Below are 18314 nucleotides of genomic sequence, written 5' to 3'. Positions count from 1 at the left end.
GTGAATGTGTTTGGAATGAGGATGCATGCACTGTTTTTTTCCCCCACAATTTTTTATTTAAAAAGTTTTTACAACCTTTTGAAATTTAGCCTGTTACGCTTTTTTGACAAACCTTCTCCGGCTGTAGAAAAAAATTAAGTAAACACTACATTTACACGAACCCTTGTTTTTCTTAGGGGTTGCCTTTCGAAAATAACCCGTGATAAGCGAAATCCGTGAAGTAGTTACCTTACGCAGCATAAATAAATACTCTACATTGAAACCAAAGAACAAAACCTGTTTTCAGGTCAGCGGATGTGCGTGTGCATCAATCGGGCCTTAATGTGATCCGCAGTCATGTCATTAAAGCGTTTCCTCCAAGCTGCCCCGCGAGATTCACAGCTGTATCTACGGCAGAGAGACGGATCTCATCAAACGAGCATCCGGTCGGGTTTTGCGCCAGTTTTTTTTTTTTTCCAGTAGACATTGAAAGTTTCAGTTTCCATCTCCTGAATGGCCAATCTGTATTAAACACCGTAACGTTATTGGCACTCAGGTAGAGAAGAGGCGCGGAGACTGTTTTTTTTTACCAATCATATGGTCAATCAGGACGAAGAACACTGGGGGAAAAAAAACTGCACAAAAAAATCTGCGAAGCAGCGATACGGTGAAAGGTGAACCGCGTTACAGCGAGGGATCACTGTAGATGAAATAATTTATAAAAAGCAATTGAGTAATTTGTAGACTGGCTGTATGTCTGAGTTTATGGGACTTCATTCTCATGCCTGGCCTCAGAATTGAAAAGGTAGATTTATTTAAATAAGACAGCTTAGTTAAACATATGCGACACTTAATCAGAACATAATATGAGAGTAAACTAAAAGTCATTTTCAGCTGAATTTGGGTTCAGATAGATTAAGTAGAAACTGACAAGAACCGGATGAAACGACAAAAATGAAAACAAACTTATTTTCCAATATAAGATCAAAATGGTCCCACACTGCGGAAACATTTCCTTTGAAGCTGCTCCATAGATGACAATGTAAAAAATCAAGAATGTGTTTGGCAAATGCTTTTGACAGATTCTCTTCCTTATAAATACAGTTTGGCGCGTTAATGTCATTTCGAAACAGTTCCTGTATCCGTCACGTGACTTGCTGAAACCAATACGCGCACCAACACGGGTTTTGGTCTTTGGGCTTGATGCATGCGCCGACGCATCGGTGTTGCTGGATCCATCACTAGTACATACAGCATGTTGCAATAATTCAGTTTCACCTCCTAATCCGAGTTTTAACATGTTCTGTGAACACTGAATTTGCGCGCGCGGGGATTTTAAAACCACTGATCCTCCGCCTCTCATTGGAAGCCCGCTGAACTGCTCAGCCAATCACAGTGAAGGGACAGTACAGCTGAATTTACATGCACTGTGTATAAGAATGGTCTCCGGACCATGGCGTCAACTTCACTCCGAGAGAAAATGCCTGAACCTGCGAAGTCTGCGCCCAAGAAGGGCTCCAAGAAAGCCGTGACCAAGACGGCCGGCAAAGGAGGCAAGAAGAAGAGAAGGATCGGGAAGGAGAGCTACGCCATCTACGTGTACAAGGTGCTGAAGCAGGTCCATCCTGACACCGGAATCTCCTCCAAGGCCATGAGCATCATGAACTCGTTCGTCAACGACATCTTCGAGCGCATCGCCTCCGAGTCTTCCCGTCTGGCTCACTACAACAAGCGCTCCACCATCACCTCCAGGGAGATCCAGACCGCCGTGCGGCTCCTGCTGCCCGGCGAACTGGCTAAGCACGCCGTGTCTGAGGGCACCAAGGCGGTCACCAAGTACACAAGCTCTAAGTAAACTGTCCGCTGCGGAAGTTGCTCAACCCGAAGGCTCTTTTAAGGGCTACCCACAATGTCTGAAGAGCGCTGACCCTGACGCTTTAGTCTGCTTTGTTCAGGAAGATTGAGCTATAACACATGACTCTTAGAAAAAGAAAAACACTGGAACTGTTCTTAAGCTGTACTGATGATCTAAAATGGTTCAGTACTTTAAATTCCATGGACTTTAAGTTTAATAAAGTGAAAAAATGATAAACCATCATAAAATGTAAAAGTATGGTGTATTGGAGGTTAGAGTAATGAAAGAAAAAGTTCTCTAAATTAAAATGCAAATAAGTAATCAGGGCTTGATAAACATCTGTTTTTCCCTTAAAATAAACGTTTTGAGAACTTCAACTGCAAATACATTGAAGATCTGTTTAAAAATAAAGTTGGATTCCCATTGATCTAGAAATCTAAATTTTAAACCCTTGATAGTTTTTACCTAATGGTAAACTGATTTTGAAAAATGGGTTTCAAGTAAACAGCTAAAGTGTTTCTAAAAATTTTCAGCCCAAAATGGATCCTCTGACCTACATTTTAATCATTTCAAACTATAAGAAATTGAGAAAAAACAAATTTCATACAATATTACACAATTTTTTAAAGACATTTGTAAAAAGCAAAGTGTTGCTCCCTCTTTTAGCTCAAACTTAAACAGTTTGCCTAGTTTTCTGTCATTCCAAAGTTCTATCTTTTCTGGAATTATTTTTATGTTTAGCAAAGTTATATAATTAACAGCTTATCAAGCATTAAAAATTGACGCTTGGTTCTTGTCTGCCTGCTGCAACGCAGGACTTCTGGTCTTTCTGCATTTTTCCCAGTGAGAATGCAGAAAAACTAAAACGCCAGAGTTTCTGTACTGTGATGAAAACACGTGACCCAGGTCCAGAGGGTGAGGATGACTATAAGAAAACTTTTGGCAACATCTCAGTGGAAATATTTCCCAAAAATTTCAATTAAAATTAACTGTTCAAGATATTTTTTTCTTGTTTGTTATTCAGTATAAGTTTTCTAAGATGTTATGAGAAAAAAAACGTCCTTGTTATTTAAAAAGCAAAGCAGATTCTGGATTTCAAATTCAAAAACACCAATTTACTTTTCAGCAGCGATGTTCCGAAGTTTACACACATTACATGTTAATCAGTCCTTGGGTTATTGAAAGTTTATTGAAATCCTTTTTCTTGGGGCTCTTACAATAAAACATTTTTTAGAATAATGATTTTGATTCCATATTTATAGAGTGAAATGTTTTCACTCTATAAATTTTGTTTTCACTCTGTCGATTTTACTTGGACTGAAGAGCAAAATCTTACATCTAATCTGTTATCATATATACATTAAAGCCCATCGTTTTTCTCTCAGGATGTAATAAAAATGTGGCAATTTAAAAAGAGATTAAAATAGAGCTAATTAAGAAGCAAAACAATTGAAGGAATGTGTTTAAGTCATTTTATTCAGGCACACAAAGGAAGCCAAAAACACAAATACTCTGTTTCAAACTAACTTTGTAAAACCCAGGGCAGATTGAGAAAGTGTAGAAAATACTTTATTCATTCAGTTCAACTTCTAGTTATAATCTTGAAGTTATTTTTTTTATTAATTTCAGGAGTTGACAGCAGAAAATATGACTTTGATTAGCGCTGCTAGGAAGTCTGGCAACATCATGAGACGCCATCATCAATGTGTTTGCTGATGCTACAATATCTTCATTTCAGGAAGAAATGAGACTCCGCGGCTGGTTGTTTTTATTCTCAGTCTTTACACTAACATGTCAAGAAGCGTCCAGACAGTATTTGATAAGGATGATAGGATCTGACGAGGAGAAAGGACGGAAAATACAGCGATTATCAGCATGTTCCGCCGTGAATCGGTGCAGTTTTCAGGCTCCGGTAACAAAGAGCAGAAAGCTTCAGAGATTTCCAGAAGCTGAACACGAAGAGAAACTAGTCCGCTACGGATCCACTACACTGTCGGCCCGCAGCGCTGATCCAACACGGAGATTTCAGCTGTTTTATGCCGCCGAGAAAACACAAAGTTTTAAAGTCCATGATGCTGCGATGAGCCCCGGACGCGGTTGAGTCTCCACGGTTCTCATGGTGCGTTTAAGTGCCGCGCGCTGCTCCGGGTTTCTCATTTCCACTCTGACTGTTGTTGAATCGCCAGCAGAAGATGGCAGAAGTCGCTCCAGCTCCACCGCCCGTCGCCGCTCCAGCCAAAGCGGCCAAGAAGAAGGCCCCCAAGCCCAAGAAGAGCGGCCCCAGCGTCGGCGAGCTGATCGTGAAAACCGTGGCCGCTTCCAAGGAGCGAGGCGGCGTGTCGGCGGCCGCCCTCAAGAAGGCTCTGGCCGCCGGAGGATACGATGTGGACAAAAACAAAGCCCGAGTCAGGACCGCCATTAAGAGCCTGCTCACCAAGGGAACCCTGGTCCACACCAAGGGAACCGGGGCCTCCGGCTCCTTCAAGATGGGCAGCAAGGCCGAGACCAAGGCGAAGAAACCCGCTGCTAAAGCGAAGAAACCCGCGGCGGCGAAGAAACCCGCAGCAGCGGCGGCCAAGAAGCCCAAGAAAGTAGCAGCCAAGAAGCCTGCTGCTGCTGCTGCCAAGAAGTCTCCCAAGAAGGCTAAGAAACCGGCAGCCATCAAGAAGGCAGCGAAGAGCCCTAAGAAGGCGGTCAAGAAGGCCACTAAGAGCCCTGCGAAGGCAGCAGCCAAGAAAGCTCCAGCGAAGAAGACCGCTAAGCCCAAAGTCAAGAAGGCAGCAGCCAAGAAGTGAACTCCATCCCTCACAGACATCAACTAAACAAAGGCTCTTTTAAGAGCCAACACTGCAACGCATAAGAGCTCATTCCGTTACTTATAATCAACATATATATTTTCTTCAAATAAAGTTGATAGGAACTGGTCTTGAGTATGATCGGGAAAAAGACTTAATTACTTGTTTTCCATTTATGTATTGTAAGTTGGTTAACTTTTAATACTTTATATTTACTTATATAGCACTTCAAATACAATTATATATTGTAAATAGAAATTGCTAAAATATTTATTTAGGATGCTATTTGGTTCCCAAAAAAATTACATAATTATTGTAAAACAAAATTCGGTGTGACTTTTACAGACCAACTAGAAGAGCTTCCTGCACAGCGGGACATAGACTGTGGCCCTAAAGCATTGAGGGAGGGGAGGTTCACGGACTGTTTCAGGAACTTCCTTAAATAAGCAGCCACCAAAGAGCCCGGAAGGCCGGTTCTGTGGGCGGAGCTGCATCTGTCCACCAATCAGGAGCTGAAAACTCAAACAGCGTCTCCGCCTCCCAGTTGCTACCCTATTTTAAAAGCAGCGAGGCTCAGAACCGCTTCATATTTTCTCTGAGTTTAGAGAAAGTTTAAAGGATGGCAAGAACCAAGCAGACCGCCAGGAAATCCACCGGAGGCAAAGCCCCCAGGAAGCAGCTGGCCACCAAGGCCGCCCGCAAGAGCGCTCCGGCCACCGGCGGCGTCAAGAAACCCCACCGCTACAGGCCCGGTACCGTGGCTCTCCGGGAGATCCGCCGCTACCAGAAATCCACCGAGCTGCTGATCCGCAAGCTGCCCTTCCAGCGGCTGGTCCGGGAGATCGCCCAGGACTTTAAGACCGACCTGCGTTTCCAGAGCTCGGCCGTCATGGCTCTGCAGGAGGCCAGCGAGGCCTACCTGGTGGGGCTCTTCGAGGACACCAACTTGTGCGCCATCCACGCCAAGAGGGTCACCATCATGCCCAAAGACATCCAGCTGGCCCGCCGCATCCGCGGAGAGCGGGCGTAGAGGCCGCAGCAGCTCAGGCAAACACAACGGCTCTTTTAAGAGCCAAAACACGCACTCCCCTACTGAGCAAAGACCTCTTATTCAATCTTTCATTAGGTGTGCTCGCCTAAAACCTATTGTGAGTGATTCTTGTCGATGTGTTAGCATTTTAGAGGCTGCAACATATTCAGAAAAGATATTTGCTAAAAGATGGTCTTTTCAGACTCCTCGGTGTGAAATTATGTTCCTGGGGTTCAGTTCTGCCCTCGGCATGGTACTTTTTTTTTCCTTAGATTTTTTTTTTCCCCTACACATTTAAACACTACAGACTGGAATGTCGAATCAAACCTATATTTTAGGACGTAAAGACTCCTAGGGGCATGCTAATGAAAAATTTGGCTCTGCTCCCAATCTGTTTATTCTGTAGTCTCATATTTTAGCTTAACTTGGCAAATATGAATGTTAAGTATATTAATAAAAACTTAATTTAGTTTTGTTAATGGCCAGCAACGAATCAGCTGACTGTGTTCCTTGAGTTAAATGAATGCCCAAAGTTGTATAACTTTAAACCCAATAAGGTCCAGACAAACCGATGAAATCATTTTAAAATCAGTTTATTATGTAATCAGGTTCAACATGTTATTTCACTCCCTGGAACAAACAACATCACAATAAAATCTCTAGCCATTAATCGAGCTGTGGTTGAAAAGCTCCCAAACATGAAAGACCATACTACGTCTCTAAAAAAATCGAAAATATGGTTCTGCTTGTTATTTCATTGCAAACGGCTTCAAAGGTCACAATTAATTCCTGCTAGTTCTGCGTTCTTACAGAAACACAAGGTTTTTATTACAATCATTTAAGTTTTCTAAGATAACAAGCAGTAGTCTCCCTCCACCAACCCAGAATCACCCTAACTTATACCAAGCTGTCTTGTTCAGGAGGAACTTAACCAGAACCGATGAAGGATCCAACCCTAAACGCTCACACTGTTCTCCACCACCTTCGGGTCCAGGTATGTGTAAGGCAGCTCAAGTTCTTCGTTTCTGGCTTTAATTTGCAGACTCAGCTCATCAAGTTGCTCTTTGAAGACCTTTATATTGTTCAGGGGAACATTTTCAATAAACCGCTGCTCTGGGTAGTTGCCGAGGAACTCCTGTTGATTACAGAGGAATGTTTAATCTGGTTTCCATCGTGGTCTCAGTCATTATTTACCTACAGGTCAGGTCATACATCTGTGACATTTGACGATAATGTTGAGGGCGCTGTATTAATGCATATCATCAAAAAGACTTTCATAGACTGCTCCATGATGGCTGAATGGAGCAGAGGTTCTGGTCACAATTATCAAAAAGGAAAAACCCATTGCTGTATTTACACCTTTTAATTAAAAACCTCACATGCAGGGTAATATTTTTGTCGAAGTCCACTTGGGTGTGTCTTAACCAAAGTGTGTATCAAGGGTGCAAATGGGGCGGTGCTAAAGACCACGCACTCAAACCCTTCAACAAAAACACTCATTTGAAGGACTCAAGGACGGAACAAGGGTGGAAGTGTGAACATTGGGGCCGGACCATAGTCACTCTCAGAATCTGATGGGGTTAATGTCAAAGTTATTACCACCTGGTGGGATCACACAGTGACTGTGACCAGAACCACCCGTTGGAGATCAGGTCTTGGAGTTAGGAGACATGTTAACAGAACCAGGGCTACTTACGGAGTCACTGGACTGCTTGCTGAGCAGCCAAACTGCGGCCATCGACTGCACGGTAATATCCAAAGAAGGCAGTGTGTCCAGTAGAGTTTCCTCTGTAGCTTCTCCCTTTTTGGAAGGCGGTGGACATTGCAGGGTCGCTGGGGAGTTGGGCATCCAGCCAATGAAGTCATACTGCAGGAACCAAACCCAACAGACACCAATCAGTCTGCAAGATGCTCTGTTTGACTTGATAAGTCTTGACTTTTCATTGATGATTACCGTTAGAATAAAAATACATCAGCTGTAGTTTGCAATGAAACATTTTTATCCAGAATTAAGAGTAATGTTAAGTGTGGTCCTCTGATAATTTATCTATTAGCTCATTTAATCAGTTTGTCCAAAAACACATTTGTTTCCACATAGAAAATTAAGTCTGCAAGCAGCAAAAAATGATCTTGACTAATATTTAACAATCTATATATCAGTGAATTTTCCATATCAGCAATGAAATAAGGTAGGTGTGTGGGATTCACGACGTAAGGAAAACATCTCATAATATTGGTAATGTTATGACTGTCAATAAAAAAAACAATTGATGTTTTTGTGGGTTAAATTTAATGACCACAAATGATTAAATGTACCCATCCAAGCAACAAGTGTTGTGACTTATTTACGTTCACATGGTGTTAAGTACATGATTAGTGACTTATTTACAATTATAAGTTAAGCTAAATTTACATGATTATTTTGACTATTCACTGAATTTAACATGATGGTACATAATTACAAAAAAGTGAAGAGAATCATATTTACATTCAAAGTGATTTATTTTGGAGAGAGGAAGTCTTTTATTTTGAAAAGCACTTAACAGGTTCTAGTTTTGTCTTTCGTCACTATCTTGCCTTCTGTTGATTTCGGTTGCTAGGTTACGAACAGCTTTGCCGTTATCGGCTGTCGCCCTTGTTTGTGCAATAAAATCTGAACCAAAAATGTTCAGTAAAGACATCTGAGCCTCCGTTATGATTGAAGAAGCTTTCACTACGTAATAACAAGGTTTCATAAAAATGTTGCTATATGGCTGACATATACTGTTCTGGTACCGAAACCACTAAATTATCTGCTGCCAGTCACCACATAAAAAAACGGTTATAGAGAGCCTGGATGCTGCTAATGAAATAAGGAGCGACCACTTAGTTCTTCACTAAACGCATTTTACGTCCAGTAATACTGCAACAATGACAAATCTGAGTTGGACTGTCAACCCCTGTTGATCTAAACTCCATCATAAACTAAAATGCTTAAAATGATTGGTCCACATCTGCTAGCTGAGCTCAACATGGCAGCTTTCACTGCTTAAGAAACGAAAACAGAATGCTAACAGTTAACATAATGCATATCTGAGACCAGGTTACTATGGTAACAGCTACCAACTTCCTGAACAAGCTAACGTAAACTTCCCCTGCAAGACAGAAACGTCTCTTTGCTTCACACGCTGATCTTTGTTTTTAAAATAGGACTGCCTCTCAGCACGCTCTGCAGCACAACTTCAGTAGTTCGAGAAACTTACCTGTCCGGCGTTCACAGCCGAGTGCTGTGCTGAGCAGGTGAAGATCACCATGGTGACAAACTTTACCAACTCGTCTACAGTGTCGAATCTCATTGGAATACCTGAAAATGAGTTAGTGATGTTCAGCATTGATAGAAAGTTGACTTTTCGAGCCAGGATGAAAACATTTACCCACCTGTGTTTTTCTCTTTGAGGAACCCATATGAATATATATCACCGATCCACTGCTGCAGAGCCTGGTCTTCCTGGACCATCTCATTGTCCTTGTAGTAGTACTGGAGGGTTCCCTTCACAAAGCTGTAGGAACATTCAGGATTCATTCCTGCTGCAGTTTACAGTCAGCACATCAGCCCAAAGTCAGACTGATGTTTTATAACAGAAACAAACATTTTCATAAATACTTTTCAAAATGTATATAACTTATCATTTTTTCTGCAAAATTTTCAACACTTGCTTACATTCTAACTTATAAGAAGAAATTAAAAGGGTACAACATTTTGTATTCACAGTAAACCTAAGGGTTATGGCAGCTTCATCATATTTCCTTTTGATTTTTTTGGTGTTTTTTTTTTTTTTTACAGTATTTGGCTGCTTTGAGGTTGAATTATAGGTGCAGTTCTCTCCAAAAATAAGATTAAATAAGTCAGAGGGACTTTATAAATACACTGTAAAACATTTGAAGGTGGATTAACTTGAAAATGAAAATCCACCTGCTGCCTGGGAAATACAATTTAAGTCAACAAGAAAAATAGTTTTGGTTTTAACTCAAAAACTAAAGTTGATTTAACAACAAGAGACAAGTTGTTTACACATTGTTTTATAACTTTATTGATCTTGAATTGAGTTTTAAGTGAATGCTGCAATTTAAACCAAATAATTATTTCACAATATGCAAGAAAAAAAACCTGTCCACCTGGTTAAAGAGCCACATTTCTCCATTATTTTACTCATAATATCAAGTTAAAATAACTACTTATTTTACTCTAGAATAATTTAAATTCTTGTTTCAACAACTAGACCGGAACTTTCAGTTGATTCTTTTTTTTTTTTTTTTACCTCAGGATAAAAAGCAAACAGTCTGTACCTGTGGATGATGTCCCACAGCTTCAGACCATCGTCTCTGTAGAAGAAGTTGGGCACATCCTCCAGCCCACGGTCACAGATGTCGTCTGGTAAACAGAGGGATCTGTAGGTCATGGAGGAGAGCGCCTTCCGCAGAATGGTGAACATACCTTCACCACCAGAAGATGCAATCTAGGGGGGAGACGGCGTCTGTAACTTGGTGATGTAGGTGTGGACATTGTTCCTGACTCAGTGATTTTTCTTTCTTACCTTGGTGAAAATGCCATCATCAGATAAGAGAAGTTTCCGCGCGAGGCAGTTGATCATCAGCGTGTAGCGAGTGTGAGGTATGAGAAGCTGGAAAAGGTCGTTTATTAGCAACACCACCAGAGTTACCTTTGTGTGAAAATATTCCAACTAATGATCAACCAACAAGCTCCCAATACCTTGTAGAGAGGATGCATCATGGGTATTTGGCGCAGCAGAGCCACTGCGAACACCTCAGCCAGCAGGTGAGTGCGTAGCAGGTGAGAACTGAGTTCATGCATGTTAAAATCTGCATTTTTCACAAACATCTTTGCCAACAACCAGTCCCACTCCGAGTCAGTGGGGAGGAATACGGGGTTGTCCTCTGCTGGAATCTGTTTCAGCTGCAGGATGAGCACAGAAAATGATCCACAATCATTCTGGTCCACTGGATGACCCAAACGGATCTATGCTAATGAACCAGTACAAAATGTAAAACTGATCTATGGCAGATACAGGTAGCAATGCATGTACACCTTAAGTCCAGACAAATGAGTTTCATCTCACAAACTGTCATTGATGCAGACTTAAGATAGAACTTCAGTTATCCGATTTACAGCAGTTCCCTCATTTAATATACTGTACTAATGATGCATGACTTAAACTTTTTATATATATTGCAGCAGAATCTCTCACTGAAACCTCTAAGAAATAAATTTAGCTGGACTTGTACTTTACTTTTTTGAGCATTCAAGACTCATTTTCAAGAGTCTTGAAAATGTTAAGCAAAGTTAAGGGGTATATAATCTATCACCAGCAACTAAGTTTGGATGGATACCTCACCTGAATTGCAATCGGCATCAGTTTGTCATCAGTTTGGTGCAGCAAAACAAGAGGAGCCACCATGTACTGCTGCTTCCCATCTATGATGTTTGCCTTCACTCCATCCAACATCTTGTAGTCACTCAAGAAGATGTTGCCTTTCTGTTTGTAAATTTCAGCAGAAGGTTAGTTACCAGGAGGCTTAACAGTCTAAAAACATGACTCGCCATCAGATAACCACCTTCATCTCATCTGTCAGACTCTGATTCCCATCTTTGAAGACCATCTCATCAGTCACTTGAAAGTTCTCAGGCAGAGTTTCACAGCGCTGGATCATCATCGGGTTTACTCCGTTCAGAAACTGGTAGCCGAAGAAGGAGTCCTTCTTCCAATTCTGACAGACATAATCTGAAAAAGACTTCATGTTTTAGCAAAGATCCTTCGCTGCTGTCTAAATCTGACCAAACTGGGGTGATGCCAAGGGGTCAGTATTTGTGAAGGATGAAGTGTCTACCAGAAACAGAAACATGCTTAGTGATGATGCAGTACCAGATATTTCAGTGCGATGGTAGGAGTACAAATATTTTATGTCTTCAATATTAGTCCACTTTTTCTTGTGCTCCAACCATTCTGCCACTTTTAGCTCATCAAGCCTAAACAATGGAAATAATCATTAAGTTCAATAATTAAAACCCATTTAAGATGGAAGTAAAACCAGGGAGGGAAATCTTACGCTTTTTCTTTAGTGTACATCATCTCTATTTCCTTCGTGTAGGAGAAACGCACATCAACGGGCAGTGAACTACAGGACTCTGCTTTAATGTTGTATGGTATTCCATCTTTAGGCTGATCCCAGCTAAGGCAAACAGAAAAGAGACAACTGGTTTTAGCAAAGGAAAAATCAATGTCATGTTTTCAGGATAACTGAACACTGACGATGTTCAGTAATAGAGCTACGCTTATAGAAAAGTTTCTCCTTTCAGAGGGTTTATATTAATAAAACCTCTGATGGGGTTTATTAACATAAACATAAACCCCATCAGATCACTCCTTCCTCAGCATATACAGGCCATTCTCAAAAAAATTAGCATATTGTGTTAAAGTTAATCATTTTCCATAATGTAATGATAAAAATTAAACTGTCATATATTTTAGATTCATTGCACACCAACTGAAATATTTTATTAACATAAACCCCATCAGAGGGTTTATATAAATAAACCCTGGCTGATGGGGCAGGCTGGGGAAGCAGGTATAAAGAATGGACAGGATTAAAGGATAGGTTGGTTCTTACCTATAGAGGGCCTGCTGTTCTTCGACATCTTTTGTCCAACATAATTTGGTGATGTTTTCTTTTTCTTGACTGAAAAATTTTGCTACAGAAGAAAAAGTGTTATTCAATAAAATTTGTTGGAGATTTTTCTTCCTCACAGTGTATTTTTTCTCTGCAAGGTGCTCAATGTGAACCAACCTGATCCCTCCTGGAAATAGTGATCCTTGCAGTCAGTGATCCATTTGTAGATCGGGAACTGGAAGATGTGTCCCATTGGCGATTCCACCACCACCTTAGCAACAAACCACGAGCCGTTTGGGTACACCCAATGGTATTCCTTCTGCAAAATGATTGCTAAAAGCTCACCAAGTGGCTTGGTGCATTTCACCTCATGAGTGAACGGCTGAAAAAACAAGGAAAACATCTCAAATGAATTCTCCAAGATTCAACTAACTTATCCCAGTGGTTGAGGAGAAACTTCAGTGGAGTGAACCAAACTTATAAAAGAACCTGCTTGTGTTGAGCATATCGGAAAGTGGTCAGGGTTTAAATAATTCAAAGCAAAATTAAATGTGCAGGGTTTAACGATGAGGAGTTTTCATCCTTACATTCAGTTTAAAGGATGGGATCCATGTGCTGAGCTTCGTGGGTTCACTCTCACCATCTGTCCCCACCAATGTGATGCAGAAATCATGGAAAGTGCTAAAATGAGCAGCATCTCCAGTGTAGACGCTTACTTTATAGCTCACCATGTTTTCCTAGAGAACAGATGAAACCTGACAGAGGAACAACCAAGAAGCAGCATTAATCTCAGGAGAAATCACAGCTTGCATCAATACAAACCTGTTTGTTCAACAGATAATTCTTACTTGCTTTAACTTGACCAAGATGATCTTCTGAAGACCTGCTTGAGCTGATATAAGACCAGGTGGCGGATCAGCCTTTTTATACTCGGTTAATGTGGGAGTGGCCTGGTTGAAACAGTCCTATTGGACAATACATAGCTACTAATAAACACTTCAATTGAAATACCCAAGAAATGTTCCAATAACACCCACTCAACTGAAGTTTCATTCTTCAGAACGTTTGCTCAACAAAAGCTGGTTTGACTGGATCACACCTTCCTCAGCATATACAGGTCCTTCTAAAAAAAATAAGCATATTGTGAAAAAGTTCATTATTTTCCATAATGTAATGATAAAAATTAAACTGTCATATATTTTAGATTCATTGCACACCAACTGAAGTATTTCAGGTCTTTTATTGTTTTAATAATGATGATTTTGGTATACAGCTCATGAAAACCCAAAATCCCTGTCTCAAAAAATTAGCATATCATGAAGAGGTTCTCTGAACGAGCAGTTAACCTTATCATCTGAATCAGCAAAGTAACTCTAAACACCTGCAAAAGATTCCTGAGGCTTTTAAAAACTCCCAGCCTGGTTCATTACTCAAAACCGCAATCAGGGTAGGACTGCTGACCTGACTGCTGTCCAGAAGGCCATCACTGACACCCTCAAGTAAGAGGGTAAGACACAGAAAGAAATTTGTGAACAAATAGGCTGATTGCCTCCATGCCACGCCGCATTGAAGGCTGCAAAAGGATTCCTGACCAAGTATTGAGTGCATAACTGAACATAATTATTTGAAGGTTCACTTTTTTGGTATTAAAACACATTTCTTTTATTGGTCGGATGAAATATGCTAATTTTTTGAGACAGGGATTTTGAGTTTTCATGAGCTGTACGCCAAAATCATCATTATTAAAACAATAAAAGACCTGAAATATTTTAGTTGGTGTGCAATGAATCTAAAATATATGTCAGTTTAATTTTTATCATTACATTATGGAAAATAATGAACTTTATCACAATATGCTACATTTTTGAGAAGGACCTGTAGCTTGGATGGGGCAATGCTGGTGGGAACATGGAAAACGAGGTAAAACTGAGTCCAGTAAGGTCCTGTCACGTGAGAGCAGGAACTTTTGAGTTACTAAAAACATAACTCGGAGTTGAACTGCTTCCTGCTGATTAAGCAAAGATTTTATGATGTACAGAAATGAGTTCAAGGGAAATGTTCCTAAATGGCTCTTTGGCCAAGTTCAGGCAGACCAGCATGGAATCCTTCTATGCACAGTACTTGTTTCCATTTTACATGATGTTTGATTATGTACAATTATTTAAATACTATTTATATCATCAATTACATTATAGACTATTAAACAGTCTTCTTGTATATCATATTTTGAAATGAGCTCTGTTTTAATGAGTTTTTAAAAATTGGTTTACATTTGTACTTTTTTTAACTCGTCATTCAATCCATTCCACACATTTACTTCATGTTCTCAATATCCCACTTTATGTAGTATTCATATAGATTTTTTATTTTTTGTAAGACGTATAATGGCTGTAAATTTGTTTTGAATGTATTCCCCCGAATTTCCACACAATATGTTAAATGTGGTACAATGAGTGCGTTATATAGAATAAACAAAGGTTTATAGTCCAGGACAAAACTAATTCCTCTTAGAACAGCAACACTTTTGGCTATTTTAGATTTTACTAGGCTGATCTGTGGTTTCCAGCTAAACTTATTGTTTCCGAATATCATGAATTTTAAATTTACTGATGATTTATTGTTTTTGAGCCAATGTTGTAATTTTTCTATTTCTGTGTTGACCATTTCTGAGAGTTGTTGAATGTTTTCTCCAGTACAGTAGATACTCATTCATGGTGCAGTTTCATGCAAATGTAAATGCTAAAAACTAGCTAATAAGCGCTCTACTGCTCTGAAAAGTAGCTTCATTCTTGATGAAATGGCTGGATAGTTGAAGCCTTGGAGTCTGTTTTTGTCTTAAACATCTTGAAACCAATGTTTGTAACAAATAAGTGATTCAGTTGCTGCTGCTGGTGGCCCAATGCATTGTGGGATACCTTGCTACCCAGTCCCTGCCGTCATATATTAACCAAAAGCCTCAACAGAATCAATTATTGCAATGTGTAAAAACTAATAAAGTTATGTTATGCAATTTAAGTATTACAAACCTAAAATAACATGATGCATTTTGTTTAGCTGTACATAAAGTAAATAGCAAAAACATCTTGACATTGTCAGATATGAGTGAATAAAGTCCAGACTTTCTATGATAAACAATGTTAAGCTGAAGTGTCACAGTGATGCAAAGTGATCAATGTTTTCCTCTGAAATTTAGTGAGCGTCATTCAACCCATTCCACACATTTACTTCATGTTCATGTGTTTAGTTTCACTAAAGGAATAAAAACTAAAGCACTTTTTACGTGGATGTAGCTTTCTTAGGATATTCCAAACAAAAAAAAAAGAAGCACAGTTATCAAAAACGTACTCTTTCTAAATTAACCAGAGTAGAGTGAGTTGAAAAGTCTTTTCATCCATAAAGTCCAATTAATTAACTAAAAGTGAGTGTTGTTAGCAATTTGATGAAACTGATTTATTATTTTCAATTAAATACAATGTTTGCAGTTACAGTGTGGGGCGGTTGACAGACAAACAGACACAGTGTTCTGTGTTAATTTATGACATAAGCTGGGACATCTCCACACCCTGCAATTGGTTTTCCACAGAACTGGGATTGTTTGATAGAAATATGTTTAACGGATCCAGTACCACTGAAAAGGGCCTCTGAAAGTCACGAGCTAAATATCCTGAGGCTGATTTTTACCTGAATGAAGGAGTTTATACACAGCAGCTCAGAGAAACTCTGCCTCCGCTCTGAGCAGCAGGTGGGGTTAGGTGAGCTCTGCTGCACAAAATCAGTGCATTTCTTAACTATTCTGATTATAAATCTGATGAAAACTTATAATCATGTAGTTTGACTAACTGCTGAGAAAAGTGGGGGCGATAGAGAATAGAATAGAATCAGATTCACATTTATTATCTGATTTCTTCTTGGTTCTTACTATTACTTTATGCCAGATTACATACAGTGTTACTCATGTCTCTTATCATTTCTATGTTTCAAAGTGCAGCTGTTCTCCACTTTTAAACCCTAAGTTTTATTTTTCATTGTTAAGTCTAAGGATCCGTTCACACTGCAGCCTGAAGTGACCCAATTCTGATTATTTATTTATTTTTATTTTTTATTTTTTTGCGTTAATGCGACTTGCATCTGATCTTTTCATGTCAGTCTGAACAACAGAGGCGAATGCGACCCAGGCCTCTGGGATAAGTATCTGATTCAAATGTGACCTGAATCTGAACGGCCAGGTCGCAGTCATCCCGCCTATGGCTTTGGGAACCAAAGATGAGCGCATAAAGATAAACCTACTGATGATTTTAAATTACAAAGTGATGAGACAGAAGCACAAAACTGCTCTGCTTTGCAAAATTATGCTACCCCCTCCCCCTCTTAAACATTTCAACATTTTATCATATGTGGCATATTTAATGGGACTTGTATAATAAACCAACAGAGAGTAGTTTGTAACAGTAAAGTGGTACATGGTTTTAAACAGTAAAGAGTTGTTGGGGTTGTATTTAACCCTGACTAAACTGATAACACTAAATAAAATTCAGCCATCAAACAATTAGACTGACTCAGATTTCACAGAATTCATAGAGTTCATTAATGATGGCTTATCTACACAGGTGATACTCGACAAACGGCGCTATTCTGCGCCCTGATATGCACAAGCGGGAATAAAACAACAACCATGACGGACTGAAATGAGGATTAATACACTGCTCAAAAAAATAAAGGGAACACTTAAACAACACAATATAACTCCAAGTAAATCAAACTTCTGTGAAATCAAACTGTCCACTTAGGAAGCAACACTGATTGACAACGGGGACCCTCGTCGGGTCAATCAGTGTTGCTTCCTAAGTGAACAGTTTGATTTCACAGAAGTTTGATTTACTTGGAGTTATATTGTGTTGTTTAAGTGTTCCCTTTATTTTTTTGAGCAGTATATATTGGCTCTGGTTGGACAACAATTTAAAAATCGTAAGCTATGCTGGTGATGATGTCTTTGAGACACTATACAAGTCTGATTTAATTTCATTATCTGGAGCTCCTCCATTTAAGTAGTCTTTCTGGACTGCCTGGTGTTTCCTGAGCAGAACCACGACAGAGTTTCATCCTGCAGGACAGCCGGGTTCTTTCCTGCTCACTCAGAACAGAACCAAACCAAACCAAACCGGTGAAGCTGAACAGAAGAGGTTCTGTCCTCAGGCCTCCAGGATCCACAGCTAACACAGCTAAATCTGATGGGACAAAATCAGAGTTTGTTTAGGAAAATCAGATAATAAAATCAAATAAAAAATCTGCAGCTTTTGATGAAACTGTAAATATTCAAACAACAGGATTCGAATTAAGGTCTGATCGTTATCAGGAACGATTCCTGATCAGGAGCCGTTGGTTATGGGTTGTTTTCCAGAGAAGCTGCTGCTGGTTATTGTGAAATCTCCTCTGTTTATTTCTCAGGAAGCCTCACCTGAAGGAGGCCCCACTACTGCAGGCTGTCAGTCACACCCTCCCCCTCCAGGGAACTGGAAACGGTTGAAGCTTCTCAGTTTGAACATTTTTCGATCATTCCCAGACACAAATACATTTGATGTGTATTGATAAATGTAATGTCTTTTATTAGTTTTCTAAATGTTTATTATAATTTCATGATGTAAAGCACTTCCTTGTTGCTAAAATGTTTTATACAAATACATTTGAACTTGAGGCTTGAACTTCATTCAATACAAACAGAAGATAATGGAGTTTCAGTCTCGGCTTGTGTTTTTAAGCTTCTCTTGTAATGGATCTCTCTCATGTGATCCTCTTAATTTAATTCATAGAAATGGTTTCTTAATCTGATTTTCCTTCTGTTTCTCATTTTCTAATGAAACCAAATGTTTGTCTGAGGAACCAGCAGATGGCAGTCTCAGCCTAGACTACCCTTAGATCACCATATTTCAAACCAGATGTCTGTAAAATCCGTCTCATTACTTTGTTTCATGGGTCTTTTCCTCTTTTTGAT

The 18314-nt window shown here is 39.7% G+C and overlaps 2 protein-coding genes and 2 pseudogenes across 3 annotated transcripts; 3 read left to right on the top strand and 1 right to left on the bottom strand.

The window, feature by feature from the left end:
* Positions 1-1403: 1403 nt before the first annotated feature.
* LOC145552589 (histone H2B-like) lies at positions 1404-2211 on the top strand (annotated as a pseudogene).
* A 1731-nt stretch (positions 2212-3942) lies between these two features.
* Positions 3943-4759, top strand: LOC103467550 (histone H1 pseudogene; annotated as a pseudogene).
* A 135-nt stretch (positions 4760-4894) lies between these two features.
* LOC103467566 (histone H3) lies at positions 4895-6254 on the top strand. Its single transcript, XM_008414068.3, has one exon. The coding sequence runs from the start codon at positions 5249-5251 to the stop codon at positions 5657-5659; it is 411 nt and encodes a 136-aa protein (XP_008412290.1). The 5' UTR covers positions 4895-5248; the 3' UTR covers positions 5660-6254.
* On the bottom strand, positions 6237-13429 carry LOC103467556 (polyunsaturated fatty acid lipoxygenase ALOX15B-like). 2 transcript variants are annotated; one of them, XM_008414046.3, is made up of 15 exons: positions 13174-13271; positions 12913-13080; positions 12503-12707; positions 12326-12407; positions 11765-11887; positions 11581-11684; positions 11273-11439; positions 11053-11193; positions 10410-10613; positions 10234-10320; positions 9986-10155; positions 9077-9198; positions 8902-9002; positions 7356-7526; positions 6237-6794 (listed from the first exon to the last, which is right to left on the bottom strand). In XM_008414046.3, the coding sequence occupies exons 2-15, from the start codon at positions 13054-13056 to the stop codon at positions 6615-6617; spliced, it is 2001 nt and encodes a 666-aa protein (XP_008412268.2). In that variant the 5' UTR covers positions 13057-13080; positions 13174-13271; the 3' UTR covers positions 6237-6614. The 2 variants fall into 2 exon arrangements, with proteins under 2 accessions (XP_008412268.2, XP_008412276.2); XM_008414054.2 differs by having other exon boundaries at positions 6722-6853; positions 13174-13429.
* Between the last annotated feature and the right edge of the window lie 4885 nt (positions 13430-18314).

Source organism: Poecilia reticulata, chromosome 1, assembly GCF_904066995.2.
Source record: "Poecilia reticulata chromosome 1, P_reticulata-male-v2, whole genome shotgun sequence".
NCBI lineage: Eukaryota > Metazoa > Chordata > Actinopteri > Cyprinodontiformes > Poeciliidae > Poecilia > Poecilia reticulata.
This window is presented reverse-complemented; position numbering and strand designations above follow the sequence as displayed.

Bases quoted from the DNA above. Each gene is read 5' to 3' on its own strand.
- LOC103467556 (XM_008414046.3), bottom strand. From the start codon at position 13,056: ATGGTGAGCTATAAAGTAAGCGTCTACACTGGAGATGCTGCTCATTTT. The intron at 10,614-11,052 runs GTGAGGTATCCA...CTCATCCTGCAG, and splicing joins TGATGCCGATTGCAATTCAG to CTGAAACAGATTCCAGCAGA. The intron at 9,199-9,985 runs GTACAGACTGTT...ATGTTCCTACAG, and splicing joins CTGTGGGACATCATCCACAG to CTTTGTGAAGGGAACCCTCC.
- LOC103467566 (XM_008414068.3), top strand. From the start codon at position 5,249: ATGGCAAGAACCAAGCAGACCGCCAGGAAATCCACCGGAGGCAAAGCC.